Raw genomic sequence first — 19,297 nt, 5'->3', positions numbered from 1 at the left:
ATCATCTGTTTTGGGAGCACTTACACAACTATCTATTTATCCATTAAAATACTCATTTAATTTCTTTTAGCTGTTCTGTGTACATTTTAAAATTTTCAAGTACAGTTTTATTCATATAACAAGTAAAATGGCAAAGCCATATTTGAGACAAGACTATGTCTCAGAGACTCACTACTAAGTGGAATCACTTTGACGTTCAAGCAGGTCTTGTTCTCATTCTCCAATCTTCTTCGGTATCACTGGTTTTGAGTGCAATCATTCAGACTTCGCTAGCCATGTCCATGAGGTTGACCACGATGCATTTTCAATGAAATTAACCTATCTATGTAGAAATTTCTTTCTGTTGTGTTTCGGCCCAGGTTGAATTTTTGTCAATGACTAACGAAAATTTTCAATTTTTGAAAAAAATAATCGTGGCTATTGTATTGTCTAAAATTATTTTTTTATTTTGCACAAACAATATACAGTTTAACCTGATTATAATGTCATCGGATGTAACGACAACCCTAGTATAATGTCTTTAGAAGCGTGGCTAGAATCTGTACGTGACATGTCCTACCTTGTCCATGAAGTCCGTGTCTTTTGTTCTGCCAGTAAAAATTGAGAAATGACCCAGACAAATAATTTACTTAATTTGGATTGGCTACATGATATTTACAATAATGTCGAGATATAATACAAATCCAAGATCAGCTGTCAACTCAAAAGGCTAATTAACGTGAAGTGAAAAGATGCCTCTCCTACCTTGTCCATGATGTCCACATTGACCTTGACCACGTGCTCTGCATCTTTTGTTCTGTCAGTAAAAATTAACTGAGAAATTGATCATTTTTTACTTAATTTGTATTGGCTATGCGATATTTACTAAAGGTGCCCCAATTAATCGGTAAGTAATCGGTAATCGGCCGTATTGGCCACTTAGCCGATTAATCGGTATCGGCCATTCCCCCCGATTAATCGGTTTCGATAATCGGCCAATTTTACATTTTGGTATTTTTGTTAGAATGTTACGTACAATGCTAGTAATAAAAACTAATAAATTTCTGTTATATATTTATTATTTATTACATGACAATCTGAATATTAAAAAAATTTTACTAATCAAATTATTCCTTTCATCAATACATATTATAAGTATAACATAACGTATAATATAAAGTTTAAACTTTACATAAGAAAAAGTATTGAATAGGTTAAGAAGAAAAATTAAATTTTTATTTGTTTCATAAGTTTAAAGTTTAAATACAAAACAAATATAAAACAAATAAAAATTTAATATTTAAACTGTAAAACCCTTAAATTACAATTTAAGGGTTTTACAGTTTGTTTTTACAATGCAAAAACATGAGAATTTCATCATTTTCAGGGCATAACCTATTTTTTGCCGGCTCATAAATGTTACCTTCAGTGCTGAAAATTTTTTCACTTTCAATGGAAGATGCTGAGGCACTTAAATATTTCATAGCTATTTTGCTCAAATTAGGGATAAATGTAAATATGTTTCTAATTCTTGATCGAAACGTTTGTTCGTCTCTTTCTTTTTTTTTTTCTTTCTTTTTAAAAACATGCTATTCTTCATTCTTTCGTTTACCAGAAGCTAATTCATCAAATAAATCAGAAAAACTTAGAAATTCACCTCCATCTTGATCACCTCCAGAAGTAGAAGCTTCAGAATTTAATTCTTATTGAGATTTCCTCTAGCATATCCTCTTTTTGAAATTTCATTTTGAATCTAATAAAAATGACAAGCATAAAGACTTGTTTTCTATATATGCTGAAAATTTTTTTTTATTGGATTTTCTAGTTCTTCTGTTGTGGTATTAATGCCACTAAAGGAACTACTGATCTTTGCTTTTGATAAGAATAATTTCAGAGTCTCTATTGTGGGAATTATTGAAGATGAAGTGGCTTCTCGTTTGCTGGCTTTCCACAGTAATTTCTTTGAATGGTTTTACAAGTAGAACAATTTTTTCAACGAGAGACCACTGATATGGGCTCAACGTAGGAATTTTATTATCTATAGCATATGTGACAAGGGCCTTTTGCTGTTCCAACATGTAGTATGTAGAATTCCAGCGAGTAGGAACATCTTGAATTAATTTGTGTTTCTGCAAACCTAACTTTTCTTGCAAATCTTCCAATTTGATTACAGCTACAGCAGAATGATTAAAATGTGTGACAATATTTCTATTAACTGTGATTATAGTTTTCACATCTTGTTTAGAAAATATGCATTCGTTTAGTGTCAGCTGCAGCGTATGTATAAAGCATGATAATGCTTCTAAGTTGCAATTCCTAATTCCAGCTACCAGATTTGCTGCAGAATCTCTTAGTACTAAGAATATCTTATCACTTGTCAACTTATACTGTTCAAGAACAATTTTTAACTGTTCACTGATTCGTGTAGCTGTGTGGGAACCTTCAAAGGAAACAATTTGCAAAACAGCTCTTTCCTGCTGAAAATCATCCTTCAACCAGTGGGCTGTTACACTTAAAAAAGGAGAATTGTTTGTAGTTGCTGTCCAAATATCAGCGGTTAAAGAAATATATTTTGTTTCTGTTAAACACAGAAACACTTCAGCTTTTTAAACAATGTCGAAGTTTCCATGCGTCAACAATTAAGTGTTGAGATTTATTTTAGAAACAAAGGAAGAGATTGTTGATTTGGCGAGGATATTCGATCGTCTCTTGTTTACCTGACCCGAGGGAGATGGAAATACCAGGTGGAGAAAAATGGGTTTTTTCCACATTATAATTAACTGTATAATTAACTCCAGGATCTCACACTATTAATTAATGCTATAAATTATTAACACTAATCGGCCGATTAATCAGTGATCGGTAATCGGCCATTTTGCTTATCGGTGCATCCTTAATATTTACAACAGTGTCAAGATATAATATAAATCCAAGATCGGCACGGTTGTCAAATCAAAAGGTTAACTAAATGAAGTAAAAAGATGTCTCTCCTCGTTAGAATTTAGGAGCAAAGTGAGGTCAAAAGGCAAAGGGCAAAGGTCATGCAGTGGCACCCTCTGCCCTACACATGAAATTTTTATCGGTTCCACAATTTTATCATACTAGATAATGTTAAAAAAAAACCACTTGTAACGACATAAAACCGTTTTAATGTCATATTTGAAGAACTCCCAAATTTGCAAAATTAGATTACAAATTTTATTTGTATTTTATTTGTATTTACGTGTTCATTACTAAGGTCAGGGTTCACTTCTTAGAATTACTGTGGATGGTACTCTCCTCTACCTGACTTCGGTGGGGTGAGGTGGCTGTTTTGCCTATTTGTAGAATAGGGTCGCCATTTTGTATTTTATTTTGACTTGATTCTCGGTCCCCTGATTATCTACAAGTCTGGATTTTTTTATGCGCAAATGATTTGGGCACCTAATACTCTGTGCCAAATATCAACTCTCGACATGTACTCCTTCATACCTCTATGCTGATAAGAAAATCGGGCAGTAAGATTTTATAAACAAGACATAGACTTGTCAACAAATATGCATCAATCTAATTCAATTAATAATGCCAAACTCCAAACTGCCAAATTGCTTATTGAGCTATAATCATGTTATACTGTATCTAAATTATTAATTAATTAAAAGTTATTAATTAATTAATAACTTTTAATTAAATTTGCTCTGGAAGTAAAGATGGACAGAGGTCTGAATAGTATAATTGGAAATGCAGCTGCATGATGAGCAAGAACTTGGGGCCAATTTTTCTTTGAAAATATTCTAAATTTATTTTTAGATGGTGACCCAATTTCCTACCTAACGACAAATTACTGCATGTCTAATCATTAAATTAATCTTATTATGGCTTGATAAATAATCTGGCAGTTCATTTGGCATGTTTTTATTTATAAAAATGTTTTATTTAAAAATAGATTTAAGAAGATTACAGATTATTTCCAATCATAAAACACAATTTTACACATTGTTTATCAGGAGATCATCTAATGTTGCATTTTATGACACAATAATTTCATTTCCAGGTTGACTACAAGAATATTTTATTATTAAAAATACATTTATAAATAATAAAATGCACTCTTACTAATCTGAATTAATTATTTTATGGAGTTGTTCAGATTAGTGAATACAGTAGAGCCTCGAAAACTCGGCCTAATGTGGACCGAAGGGTGGCCGAGTTTGTGAAAATGCCGGGTTATCGGGAATGGGGTTAAAAAAAAATAAGTACGAGTGTTTCCTCAGAAAATACTGTACTGTACTTGTATGTATTGNTTCTCAAAACTGGCCTGTTGTATTCTGTCAGATCGTATGTATGTTTAAAATTTATTTTTCATAATAATAAGAAAAAGCCTCCTGTATTGTTTGTAAAATAGCAGGAATAAGCCAATTTGGAGATTCTATATTCAAAGCTTAATTTTTATTATTTTCTTTTGTGGTATTCTTTGAAGCACATAACAATTCTCCAGAAGAATTTCCAGATACGAACTTTTTAGATGTTCGGAGTGAGCTATTTACTTGTAAGCAAATGTGTTAAAAGCTGAAAGCTTTGCCTTTTCTAGCGAATTCACATTGAATAATGTATGTTTAATAGATAAAATTTTAAACAGTTTTTTAAGAGAACAGAAAAGGAAGAAGTGGTCATAAACAATTGTTTTTAATAATTAATATAAACACTAAAATAGGGTGGTTGAGATTACGAAATGATCTCAATTTATTCGTTAAATTTAGTAAATATTTATCGGATTTATTAAATTCATTTATATATTCACTAGGTTATCGTATAAAATATAAAAATTTCTTACTTATTTCGGTTAAAAAATTACATTTTTACTTGAAAGGATTTCACGTAAAAGGTTCATCTTTTAAATTCAGTATTATAATTGTTAGGATTTTCCTTTTACTAACAAAACTTCTTAGTTACATAAGTCTGAGTTTATGCCTTTTTTTATATCGCACAAAACTCCAAATTACTCTAATGTCACTTGAAGAAACGTGTAAATTATTGAAATCTGAATTGAAGCTGCAGCTTTTGACAAGTGCCGGCATAATTGTTTCCAAACTTTCAAACATTTTTAAAGTTCAGTAACTTCAAACTATCGCACTTGGTCATACAATCCAAACACGAAACAGAAGAAAACTTTCCAAATTTGAAGCACATTTACGACTATTTCCTTGCCACACACCAAGTGGCATTCGACGTTCGTTGTCAAAATTGTGGCTACGAAACAAAAAACTTTCCTATTACTTTGTTTAAGGAAGAATGGATCTTCTGAGGTACATACTGAGGTGCGTCGTACTTGAACGCAGAACCCCCCCCCCCACCTCTAGAATGGATGTTGAATCAACAATGAAGTTCCGTATCGATGCTTTTTACGCGTTCAGACCACTCGACGTGTGATTTTTTTTTCTGTTGGAGTATGTAAAGAACACGGTTTATGTGCCACCATTATTCACGTCATTGGCAAAGCCCCGGGACCTCATTACAACTGCAATTACGAATATAAAAAAAATATTGAATAATCTAATTGAGAAATGTAACAATTGCACATTACGTATATTGTTTACATTACATTTATATTTAAAAGAAATATATCCCGAAAACTTTTAAATTTTGATGGCACCATCTGTTATCATATTGTATTTAAAAACTTGTTATATTTTTAACTATTATAAAATGGCAAAAAGCTTAATTTTGAGGTTAGGGATGAGTTTTATAAAAAAAAAAATTGTTAATGGTAATAAGGAGTAAAATCATCATTAAGTCCAACCCTACAGGAGATACACATGACTCCCTTTATCTTCCCACCTCCTTGACCTTTAATCTCCAAAATTTAATAGCATTGATCCCCTAATAAACAAACCTCCCTGCAAAATTTCAGAAATTTTCGACAAAAAGCACAGGAGTTATTAAGCTTCAAACAGGGTGAAAAAATACATGCTAACACCCATACCTACAAAATTACACCCAAATTTTTTTGCATTTCTTGACATTTCAAGGTGTCCTAAGTCCAAAAATGTAAAAAATCTGAGGGGGAGTCATTTTTTGCCATATTGCCATTCTTTCCCTCCGTATAACAGCCAGAAAAGTTAAAATTGTTTAGCAAGTCATTTTAATTTTAATCTTAATGTGAGCTAAACACATACATGAACTTACAAAATCTGAATGTATTCTAAACCTAATAAATTTTATCAAGAAATGTGTATCATATATTTAAAACTTTCACCTTATAAATAAATATAAAATTTTATATTTTATATATAATCAAAGTTAAACTTGAAACAATAACAGCAATTTTAATTTGATTACATATCAAACTAGAATATTTAAAATATAGTGAACAGCGAAACAAAAAATTTAATGATTTGTAATTTACTAGAGAGATTAGTTTGACACAAATCATTTTATATACAAAGATATAAAAATACATGATAACTCGTATTAAACATAAATAAAATATGCAAAACTGTTTATCAGATAGATATAGTTATCAGATAAGAAAAAAATTGCATCTTAATTTTCAATTAGTCATATCATAAAAGTAAAGATAAGTCAGAAGGAATGATGTCATTATCACGGATATCATATTATAGCATATGTTAATGAAGAATGTATTATGTTCAAAATGTCTGCATGTGTTTTGTCGTCATTCTTTTTTGTATTCATTTTTGTTAATAGTTCAAGGAACTTTTTTAATAGTGTTATCAAAAAAAAAAAAAAAATTAAATTACATTACATAAAATGTTAAAAATGTTTATATTCAAATATATGTTGTTACTATAAATTCAAATTTTCAATAAACTTACATTACGAAACACAGATGTAATTAAATACTTGTAATTAATTTCAGTTTAACGAAAGTGTAATCATTTTTGTTTAAAACTTACTTGCTATTTTCGATCCTATTTAATTGACTTTGACAGACGTTCTCCTCAATAATCCTGCACGAAGGAAGGGCAGAGGAAATGTTACATGCGCACGACACTGGACCACAGGAACTAAGTGTTGATGTGTCTTTAGTGGAAGATGATGTGGAAGGCTTAGCAAAAGGAGAACACGAAAGAATGGCACAATTGAATTCATTTGCTTTTGTTTCAAATGTATTTGTTGAATTTTCTGTGTTTACAGACTCTAATTCCTGCAAAAGTTTTATATTTTATTACATTAAAATCAATGATAATAAATCAATAACAACTTTCCTTATTGTAACATATACTTAAATTATTTATGTTTATAAAATATCTAAACTACAAAAATACTACGTAATAAGAAAATTTCCAAAATTAAATAAAATCTGAATATATACAGACAGATGTAGACATTGAATATTATTCTTTGCTTAAAATGTTTTTACCAATCTTAAATAACTGTTCCTGCTATTGATCATTAATAACTACACTCTTAATATTAAAAAAAAACAAACCTATCTAAACTACAAAAATTTGAATGTTAAAAAAATTTTTTATGCACTATCGGTTAATAAATCAAATAATTAAAAGTACAGAAAAAAAATAAACATTTTAAAAATCTTTAAAATAAACTTCTTGTTTTTATAAACAGAATTTGTATTTTAAAGTTTATTGAATGTTTATAAATATACTTAAAATGTTTTAAAAGTATTTTAAAGCAAAAAAAATAAAATTAGCATTTATAGCTTACAATATTCAATCATTACTTTAAGATTATTTAGTTTAAATTTCATTTCTCTATAAATATGTGCATATTTTTTAGTTAAAAAAAAGCATGAGTTACATAGAAAGACATTAACATTTGTTTTATATATATATATGCTTGCACATACATAAATAAATAAATTTACTTAATGTTAAATCTATATAAAATAATTTTTGATAAATTAATAAATATTTGAGCAACTAGGTAATCTCTAAACATCAAAAACATTACATTTATATGGAAGTAGAAAAAAATGCAAGCTTCCATTTAAAATTAAGGTTATATTGTTCCTGTTTTTCCTTGTAAATACTTAATTTTAGATAAATATTCACAAAGAAGAGAAATAAAAAAATAAAAAATGAAAAATCTAATTTTAAAAATTTAAATATTGTGAAAGTAAAGATTATTAATTAATGAAGTTATATCATCGACTGAGATTAATATTCTAAACAAGTCTGTCTATAAAAAAATTGTAATTGAATAATGACAAAAAAATGGAAAAATGGACCAAAAAAAATTAATAATAATAATAATAATAATAATAAAAGTATAATTTTTGCTAATATTTTTTTAATATTTATTTTTCGATCAAAACGAATATCGGAACGTATATTTTATTTATTTACTATTTCTCAGTTCAAAGTTCTAATCGAATTTATTCTCAACACTTACCGATATAATTGTAAAAATTGTAAATTTTGATTTTGAAACGACAAACACCGACTGAAAAATAGGGATCGAGGAGAGAAGAAAAAAAGGAAATTAAAACCGGGATGGAAATGCGACCTTTGTTTGACGAGATCCCAACCAGACTAAAGTCAAACAAACAAAGCGAAACGAACGTGTCCCGCCGTTGCCAAGGGTAACAATCCGCAGACAAACAAAACTCGGACCTCACCCAAACACAGTCCAGTGAACACACACTTGGAACACTCCACCTGTTTCTCACTACACAGCAGGAAGCACTCGAACGGCCGCGCCCCGACATTTCGCCTCCTTCTCGAGAACCCCTCCTAAACTTTCCAGATTGAGAAAACACATTAAAATCGTTAATTAAAGTACCCATAAACGGAGAAAAATTCTGGAAAAAACACAGCTTTCTCGTCGAAGATACGAGTCAACTTCAAACAGAAAATTTCGGTCGAATTGTTAAATACTAAACGTCCTCCTCCTAAAACATAGCATTATAAAGCCTATTGTTAGTTGCGGCGGGCGAACACAGCCGAGCTTTTCATACGATGTTAGGAGCGTTAAAGCGACGAACACGTGGCTAAACACACACAAAAAAAGTCGATTTTAATTATGGAGAAAGATACGTCACTCCGTTTTCACTTCTTTAAAAAACACATAAACGTGTGAATAACTCTCTCTTTTTATACTTGACCCCTTTGTAAAGTTTAAAATCCGGTGATTACGATATTAAAAATTAACTGTGACGAATGGATCGTGCGTTAAGTAAACTTTCGACAGGTAAAACCCTCCCAACGTAACCTTAATTATTAACATTTATAATTGCAGATAAAACTATTTTTAGATGCATATAAAATAACCCTTGGGGAATGTTTAACTTATATCTATTTGATAAATATTTAAAACTAAACGTTTAGGCGATCGATTCGTACATAAGAATCAATCAATTTCTAATCGCTCTAAAATTTCGCTCGATCGACATCATCGATCAGTAAGAGAATTGGATCGTGTTATTTACATCAATACCAAATCGAAACGAGAATATTTATAGCAACGATTTTAAACTATTTAATCATTTAATCTTAAGTAATTTAACTAATGTTTTTTTAAAACTAATTTATAATCTGGAGACCGACTTCGAAAGTACATCCCGAGGCTAAGACAACCAGAAAAATCAGGAAGTGATCGAAGATAGTGGTAGCCTCTACTAAAAGAAACTCCTCCCCTTCTACGTAAGTTAATTTCTAGAATACTTAATAAATTGTTTACTAAAAAAAAAAGGAAAAAAAAACTGATACAAAACCGAAAACTCTTAACAAAAGCGCGCGAGAGAAGAAGAAAATCCATTCTTTAATACGAAGCGATTACGTAATTTCTCGAGCACACAGCACGTGCAAATCTATCACCCTCCCGACGACACGTGACCGACGAGGGCGTGGCGGACATTGAGCTAGAAACTCGATCTACAAAATCGTGTTTCTCCTCACCGAAACGACACGCTACCCATACGATAACGACGATAATCGTACACGAATTCCGTCACTAACATCGCTCGAAAGAACAAAAGAAAATAATAATAATAATAAAAAACAAAAAATGTATCCCCTGGAAGCCCTCTTAATTTAGAATAAGTTCAAGGTCACTTTGTAAAAATCCAAAAAAGGACTACGCCCAGTTTTTTTATATATATAAATGTATATGTGTGTGTTTTAATTTTATGTAACTACGAAATCGGAAAAGAGAATGTTCTCACGCTTTTTTTTTATCATTCACCCAGACCCATTAAAGCCCGGACATGTAAAAATCGAACAGAAGTGCATTCACTATTGAGAAGAGCGAAGAAGGAAGTGACGAAAACGGACCAACAAATGGTAGACAGATGTCATTCCAGGTCTATCCGTCCCGCTACAGCACTATTTTCTATTCTAAACGGTAGTAGGTCAAGCATTATGAGCGCTCCCCTACACACACATAAAAAAAAAATTATTACAAGTGGAAGGTTGCACAACTTACCTTATCCGCGTCAATCCGGTTTTCCACTTCGGAACTTACAACTTGTTTCGAATTTTCGGATCCTTCGAAATCGACCACATTGTTATTGTTTTCGCTAGCATTTGGCTGACAGTTTCCAGCATTGGCTGGACAGTTGTTCCCGCAGGACATTGGAAGCCGTCGATGGAATTTTGATTCTTTACGGCTGCGGGACTACTCGGTTTCCATCTGTTCAATAATAATAAAAAAAAGACAAAAGAATCAGATATTTGTGCCCAATTTTTTTTTCTTTAATAACAATCGAGTCCTCGATAAGTTTCGAAATACTTAAGCTTTCGACTGAAAAAAAAATCGCATTTATAACATAAAAAACTGTTTAAAATTTAATTATAATTACTTAATATTGCGCTGTAAACTGCACAAAATATTTTATAAGAGTTCCTTGCCGGTTACATAAAAATGTTGCACTTAAACCCATTCTAGCAACGTTAACACAATTAAAAATTTTATTTTATGTTAAATTATTAAAAGAAAAAGGATATGAAATTATTTCTGTACTATTTTCCGAGAAATATCATTATCACTTTAGAAATATTTAATTCTCAAATTTTCACTTCTACAAATTATCGAATTTCAATCTCTTTTTTTTCCTATTTTGTTAACATCTAAGACCTACATTTCAAGTGAAGTTACGAAATAATTAAAAAACACGTAATTATTATTATTTTTTTAATTTATTAAATAACTTTTTAATGCCACCCTTTGCCTATTCTTCAAGTAATATATAGAAAAATTGAAAGTTGTCTTTAGAATAATAATTCTTTTCGCTTAGAATGCAAACAGCTCAACAGAATATTAATATAGTATATATAATAATAAAATGTACGTAAATTATAGGGACAAAATATAGATTTATGGACGTTAAGAAGAATAACTTTCGAACTACCATTTAAATGCATTAAACTGACGTGTTAAAGCATGGTGTTTTATATAATATATGAAAAGCCAAAGATTATACAAGAATTTTAGTATTCTTGCAATGTAATTCGGATCTTAAAGAGTGTATTTTGTCATATCGACCATCCAACAGTCAATCCACTAGCACGTAAGACTATATATAACATAATAATGCTGTGTCGAACAATAGGTAAGCGGCCTAAATCCTCGGCACGTGTGTCAATCATTCTAAAAAGATTCGAAATATAGCGATACGTCCGTATATATACTGTAAAATTTTCTTGGGGTTGTTGTTCGCGCGCGTGTGGATAACTGTGTGTTCTGTGCGACACAGACAAACATACACAACCACACGCGCGCACAATTTGTATACAAGAAAAGTGCAAATAAAAATTCTCTTTAACGTGTTTAAAAATTATATATCAATTAAATTGCAGGAAGTAAAATATCTTATTTAATAAATAAAAGAGAAACAATACATTACATAGAAATTACTTAGCATCAACTTATTAAAAGTTAAGCCAAACCTGAACAGTAATATTTGAAGCCAACCGAATTTAATTTCGTCAATTTTGAATTTAAAAACAGAGAAAGTTAATATTTTATGACTTCCCAATGATTTGATCAGAAAAGTCATCGTAAAAACTTTCATTTCTACTAATTTAATATTCGGCAACTGATCTAAATATAACATGAAGGGAAAATTACTCGACTTTGGCATACAAATCAATGTGGCTGGGCAGAAAGAATCGATCTATAAAATATATGAATGTCAAAAAACCGAATTCAAAGTTTAATGAAATGGCAGAATTATGAGAAAATCGAATACCAATAAAAAGCAATGACAATTTTTTACTACTTTTATTCCTATTTTTAATCATTTAAATAAATATTTTACATATTTTGTCCATACGTTTTTCATTTTTCCTAAGGAAGTAAAGAAATTTCTTGATCTGTTCTACATTGATCTATCCAAAATAACTGAACGGGTAATAAATATTTCTTTTTTATGTTACATTTCTTTGACATTAACTTTAAAATTTTCAGTAGACCTATTATTATATTATATCATCAAAATCAATACAGGCAAATATATCAGATTATCAATCATAACAGTGAACTGTTATAAATGATAACTTGGAATAAAAGTTGGAGGGGAGTTAACTTCCTAGCAAATTTTCCTATTAAAAAAGTTAAATCTGAAAAACCCATTCTTTAGCATTTTTGTTAATAACACTCATAAAATTACAGATATTTTTGAGGATTAACCACTAAATTTGGTCCTCTGATCTTTGCTAAGCTGATGGAACAGTGTATTGTTTATCATAGATTACATAATATATTCTCTACATTTTTCTACATTTCAGTTCCATCTTATTAATGATATATCTGTAAATTTTTTTTTCTATTTATAAAAGATGTGATGATAATGCAATTGCATATAACATAACTTTCTTTGAGAGAATATAAACAGTAAACTTTCCACTTCTATCAGACACTGAATGTAAAAAAATATACAAAACACTGGTAGTATCAAATGAACTCAACAATAAGAAATCTTTACGCTTTCTATAATTAGTACTGTATCTCTATATCCTATGGAGAAGCTTCTTTCACAAGCACTGTTGGGGTCACTCCAGATAAAATGTATTAATACCAAACTGTTATCAAGTCTGTTATTTTTAGATTCTTGTGTAGAAAAATAAAAATTATATACTGCATATAAAGATCAACTTGTTAACACTTGATAGTTGTATTTCAGTTGTTTTTAATTTCTCCAAATAAAAATATCCCTATAAGAAACAGGCATCAATGAAACCAACAGGAGAAATTTTGAACTTTGAAGGATAAGTTTCAAAATATTATTTTTGTAAGTAATAGATATATTATATCAATGGTGCAGTTTTCTTTATATTCTTTTAAAAGGTCAATTTTTCAAAGAAATTATTTCCTCAAAAAATTGATGAAACTTCATGGGTTAATTCCACAGAAATAACCGTCGTTTTTTTGCCTGGACCGCATTTAATCAGAGACAAAAGCTTATCTTTGTATTCTTTATTTACTTATTTACTATGCATTTTGGGTGCAATATTTTTAAGTAGCTTGCATCCCTCTTCAGGTTTCTATAAATTGGTAAATTTGATTATTACATTTGTTATTATGGTAAATTACAACAATTTTGGATATATTTGCACAATAGTTAACTAACCTGTTTTATGTTTAGACATACACCTGCCCAGATGTTGTGTCCCCTAAGGCATTTTTAGACTGTTTTCCCTTCTTTTTGTTTTCTTTTCCTTTAGCTCCACCCATTTCCTCCCACACGTTGTCAACTTCCATTCCATCATTTAGGTTTATGGTTTTGTTTTTATTAACAATTTCGAAGTGCTCTTTGAATTTTCATAGATAACTGTCTTTTTCTCTATGGATTATTTTTACACTTTTTTCATTGATTGTGCATCCAAATTCCCTACAGTGATTTGTCCATGGTGACTGGTTGTAATTAAGTCTAATTGCTGCTTTATGTTCTTTTATTCTGGTACAGAGTACTTTTATTTATTCCTGTTTCACCAATGTATATCGCTGGTTTCTTACATGTACAGTACATTTTATTTCATATAGTACTCCTGTTTGGTTTAGTATTTCGTTATTTTCAATCTTATTGGTGTTGATGTTGTTTTTAATTTTATTTTTTAAGTTGGCTGCTAACTGTTTTCAGTAAGCATGGTGTTACACAGGAAATAATTTCTTTGAAAAATTGACCTTTTAAAAGAATATTATTTTTCTTTGTCAACACACAAACAAAAGAATTATTATTAAACATATACATTAAATCAATACTATGAACAATATAACATTTAAAGCCAGAATATTAATATCATATAGGAAAAAAAATATCTTTCAAATAACATTAGACCTCAATTTTTCCTTTTTTTTTTAATTTTTTGAAAAATAAATATAAAGGATATAATGCAAACTTCATAAATTTTAGTCAATTCTAACTTCTTGCATTCTAAAATAAAATATCAACTTTAATAACAAATTTCTAACAGTAAATGCTACAATAGAGTTTGATATACAAAACACATATTATACAATAGCCAATTAATATCAACTTTATACATACTTTCTGAAGAATGTCTATGATAAAATTTTACAAAGAAATTTCCAAGAATAACAATGAATTATATTTTACTTTCTCAGTTTTCCTAAAACTGTCGTCATTTCGTTCTTGATATTTTTAAGCTACATGCAAGTTCAATATCCTTTTTTTTTTTACAAAAATGTTATTAATGACTTTGCAAAAACACAAATATTGGAAACATCAATTGTTGTTCTCTATTTTCAGTGCTTAAACTCAAATCATTGTAAAACAATTATCAAGTGAGAAAGTCATGCTGCTGATTACTGGAAATCAGTCTATTAATCTGCCAATGTAAACTGCTATAACTCAAATAATTTCAAATGATGATAACCAATGGCTTTATTATTATGCATGTTATTTAATAAGTTGCATTTATATTACTTTTTTTAAACCCTAATCATAATTCAAAATTATACTGAGCATCTTGAGTTTTCTTCTTACTATTAATTTTATTCTTTATTTGATTATGTTTTTCAAACAGAATAAAAATGATTATAGATGATAATAGATTTAAAAACCATTCTAACAAACCTACAAGCAAGTATACTGTATACTGCAATATGTTCAGTTATCAACTAAGTACAGTATCTTATAATTAGAGCTAGGACATCTCAGCATTAAAAATCATAAATTATGTGGTTTTTTAGTCCTTAAATGTCCTAGCTTTACTTTTAATATATACTTGCATATACTACTATGCATATGTAGCTAGAACTATTTCTAAGACTAACAGCACAAAACCTTTCTCACTAATTTCTAGCCTTATTAACTGGAGTACAAACGTTTTCGGCCTTCTTAATAGGCCTTCCTCGGGTACACTCGAGTACACTCGGGTACACTCGAGAGTGTACCCGAGGAAGGCCTATTAAGAAGGCCGAAAACGTTTGTACTCCAGTTAATAAGGCTAGAAATTAGTGAGAAAGGTTTTGTGCTGTTAGTCTTACTTGCATATAGGTTTATTATTCTAATATTTTTGTAAAGTTTAAATTTAGTAATATTTTGTTGAAAATTTACACACAGATATCGTTAATACAAATATTTAATATATATTCTCTCAACATTGTAACTGTTAAACACATCAATCAAATGAGCAATATTACAAAATAATTTAATTAAAAATAAAATTCACAAAAAATTAAGATTATTTCTAATTTTTCAATTAAAATCACCTTTAAATAGAGCTACTATAAATAATGTTTTCTGCAGAAATGATTCTTTTTTGCTTAAAAGATGTCCAAATGTTCTTCAAACAGAATAAAAATGATTATAGTTTTTAAATCATTCTTAAATAACTTTATGCACAGCTAAAAGACAATACAATATAGTAAATACAACTTAGATCAGTCTATCATGATGGGCAAATGACAATTTATTTACTATTGTTTCAAACACATTACATGAAATACAAAATTACAATTGAAATAAAAATGAATCTGGAAATAAAAATGCAAGTTAGAAGAGCATTGACACTAGAGTTTCAAGTGATACAAGATGTTCCATCTCAGTAATCAAGTCCAGCTGTAGAATCCAGATAGATTTATTTATTTTGACGCTAAAGTAATTCAATAATTAATCTAATGTGCCAGTGTCTTGATATCATAAGAATTACAAATAAATGTACCAGTTTATTAAATTCTTACATCTGATGAGATACAATTCATTTTAGTAACTAAATGTTTCTGTATTTATTAGTATGCAGCAATTCAGAATTATTAATACATAACTTCCTCAACTGAACTCAGATATACAATTGTACAATTCTTAGCATGTAAAACCATTCAGTGTGTCTTTATTTTCCTTGCAATAACATGTAAATTAGTATAATATTCGATATTAATGTTCCTGAATTATAATTTTACATATTTCTTGCTACATAAGTACAAACAATTATATTTCAAGTAAAATGGTATAAATGGAATTACTACAATTTAATATCATTTTGTATAAATTGATAACGCATGTTGCGGCCAAAGAAATTTTTACACAAGTTTGTAGTATCGGTTTAAAACAAAACAGTAAATCAAAACAATAGCCGTTCCCATAGAAACATTTTGGCCATGAAAGGAAGACACACCTTTATCAATACACAGTCCAAATAATTATGGTTAAATAGGGAAATGTACAAGTGCAAAGTCATTCACATACCATATCTAATGTAAACACATCATTTAATTATAAAACCTAAAATTTGTGTACTTTGTCAATGAATTTCTTCATTATGTATATAATTATCATTCTGTAACGAAATTTCCTTCTTTAAACCTAGTCAATTACTATTCTTATTGAACAAAGTACCTTTATATATGGATGATTAAAAAATCAGTTTTATACAAAATAAAACTTCTTTACTACATAGATTTCTTAGTTTGTCAGTTATCAGATATTTGTTGTCATTGCATAACAAAAATCCAGATGAAAATAGTTTTAAAAGTCCAAAACATCCTCTGAATTAAATAAGTCTTAAATCAGAAAATTAATATTTAAGCTTCAAATATTTAAGCTCTATAAGCTTCAAATTCCAAATAAATCATCTTTTAAATATCTTTTACATAACTTTTCATACTTTACATTTTCATCTTTTAAATAACTTTAATGTTTCTTCATTCAAAAGTTCATTTGACTTAAATTAACAAAGATGAATTAAAAAATAGTTCTATTCAATAAATACATGCATAACTTACATACATATAATAATAATGAATAAGATAATCAGCAAACAAATTACAAAGATTTTTTTTGTACTAAGATTGTGACTTTTTTTTTTGCTAAAAATGTAACAATAATGTTAAAAATCTTCTACATGGAAATAATAATAAAAAGTTCAGAATTATTATTAAAAGAAGATTATGTAAATAATGTAAACTGTACTTACTAAACTTGGATATATCAAAAAATAAAAATAATTAAAGTATAATCTAGCTACCAAAATGTCAGTTTTCTATACACTGCTGGCCAAGTAAAATGCAACACCATGATGGACTACAGATATTGAAACATCCTTCATGGTGTTGCATTTTGCCTGGCCAGCAGTGTATTTTAAAGAATCTTCATGTTCCATCATCAGATATATCTAAAATTTAATGAAGTCAGAAGATTTTGAAAAAATGTTCATATTAAAATTTTGAACCAGGACTGCTATAATTGGTTTAATTGTTTAAATTTGAGTTTAAAGGTCTTAATTCTTTCAAAATAATCAATTCTGGACAAATTTTCTATGGAAATAGTGTTGATATTGTATATACCTCTGTTACTTGTATACATTCTGATAATCTGTTTCCAAAAAGAAGCACTACTTTTAAAATACTAATTGGAGAATAGAGTAAAATAAAATTCACGGAATAAGTTTTCAAAGAATTTATAACTAATATGAAGCTATAAAAAAAACTGCAACATCCAAGCAGTAAAAGTATTTCAAGGATGAATAATCATTAAAATAAAAATGTTATTTTAATGATTATCCATCCTTGAAATATTTTTAAAAGCAGATTAAAAACCATATTATTGATAAATAGAAAAAATAAATATGTAACTTGTTTCTATGGAAATCTTTGTCACTTAAAGATTTTATCAGAAATGATGAAAATTCTAATAGAATGATTAATTCACATAACATTGCACATGGTAATGCTTTCTATTCCAATATTCTTAACCAAATTTTGCGATGATTAACCTCTCCACTGTCTAACTTTGTTTCATATGACATTTTTGTTTCTAGAATATTTTTTGATTTCCAATCAAACAGGCAATTTACTAAGTGGAAATCACCATCATCACTATAAGGCATGAAGTACCTCCAGGAAAGAAGCAAAGGAAGAGATCTCTCTTCCTTTGCTTCTTTCCTGGAGGTATTTCATGTTGGGAGTATTTTTTGATATCCATGGCATTCATTGTTCACTTTAAATTTACTCCTGAGGGATGAACAGTAAATAAGGAAGTGTATATGAAAATTCTTTACAGCTTTACAGAAGCAATGACATAAAAAAGACAAGTGTGAATAAAAGACCTGGTTACTCCTTTGTGATAATATGCCTGCCTATTACTCAATTTTGGTTAAAATGTATCTAGCAAAATATAACATCTGGTGCATTACTTGAACCTTGTATCATGCAATTTTTCACCTGCTTGATAAAGTGAAAAAACTATTGAAAAGGAGGTATTTCAAAACCACAGATGACAATATTCAGACCATGATAGCTGTCCTGTACCAAGTGAAGAAAGATGTCTTCCAAACAATGTATGAGCACTGGCTCAACCATAATACTTTGAAGGGCATATTGTTTAAATCTCTTTGAATGTAACCAATTTCAGTTCCATAAACTTTTTGATGCTACTGGTAGAAATAAAGTTATATATTTAGAAGCTTCACTAAAGTTATGATAGAAAAACTTATGTACTTAAACAATTTCACATAATTTATATTGCATGGAAATGGGAGAAAGCTGACTTGTCTTCTCTCTAACTCTAACTCAACATTAAAATAAAGATACACATCTTGCACATAAATTTCTTATCATATGTATGTTTTAAATATTAAATCAACTTGACACTTTACAAAAAATGGTACACTTTAGAACAAAAAATTGTAACAATAGTTCAATCTAAATCTGTAAAGACAATTAATTTATATTATGAAAAATACTTTTAAATTTTCAATTTTATAAATCACTTATATTAATTAAGATTCTGAAAACTTATCAAAGTAAATCTAAAACTATTTACTTAGAATTCAGTATTCCATATATATATAGTATTGAGTATAAATAATAGATTTTCTTTTATGTTAGATTTTTAAAAATTATATAGGAGACTAACTGGCTCTAGAAGCAGATAATCTCAGAAAATTCCAGTTTT

At 29.0% G+C, this 19,297-nt stretch overlaps 1 protein-coding gene across 1 annotated transcript in view; it reads right to left on the bottom strand.

Annotated features, from left to right (window-relative positions):
* Window positions 1–19,297, bottom strand: part of LOC111641209 (F-box/WD repeat-containing protein 7-like) — an 81,013-nt gene that overhangs the window by 29,563 nt on the left and 32,153 nt on the right. The window contains exons 2-3 of the mRNA XM_023387343.1: window positions 10,366–10,572; window positions 6,876–7,126 (exon numbers count right to left, since the gene is read on the bottom strand). Of these exons, the coding sequence (XP_023243111.1) occupies window positions 6,876–7,126; window positions 10,366–10,515 (401 nt within the window). The 5' untranslated portion in view covers window positions 10,516–10,572. The remainder of the gene's footprint in view (window positions 1–6,875; window positions 7,127–10,365; window positions 10,573–19,297) is intronic.

This window comes from Centruroides sculpturatus, unplaced genomic scaffold (assembly GCF_000671375.1).
Source record: "Centruroides sculpturatus isolate CEXI.00-Female unplaced genomic scaffold, Cexi_2.0 scaffold1513, whole genome shotgun sequence".
NCBI lineage: Eukaryota > Metazoa > Arthropoda > Arachnida > Scorpiones > Buthidae > Centruroides > Centruroides sculpturatus.
Note: the sequence above shows the minus strand (reverse complement) of the source record. Positions and strands in the feature narration are given on the sequence as shown.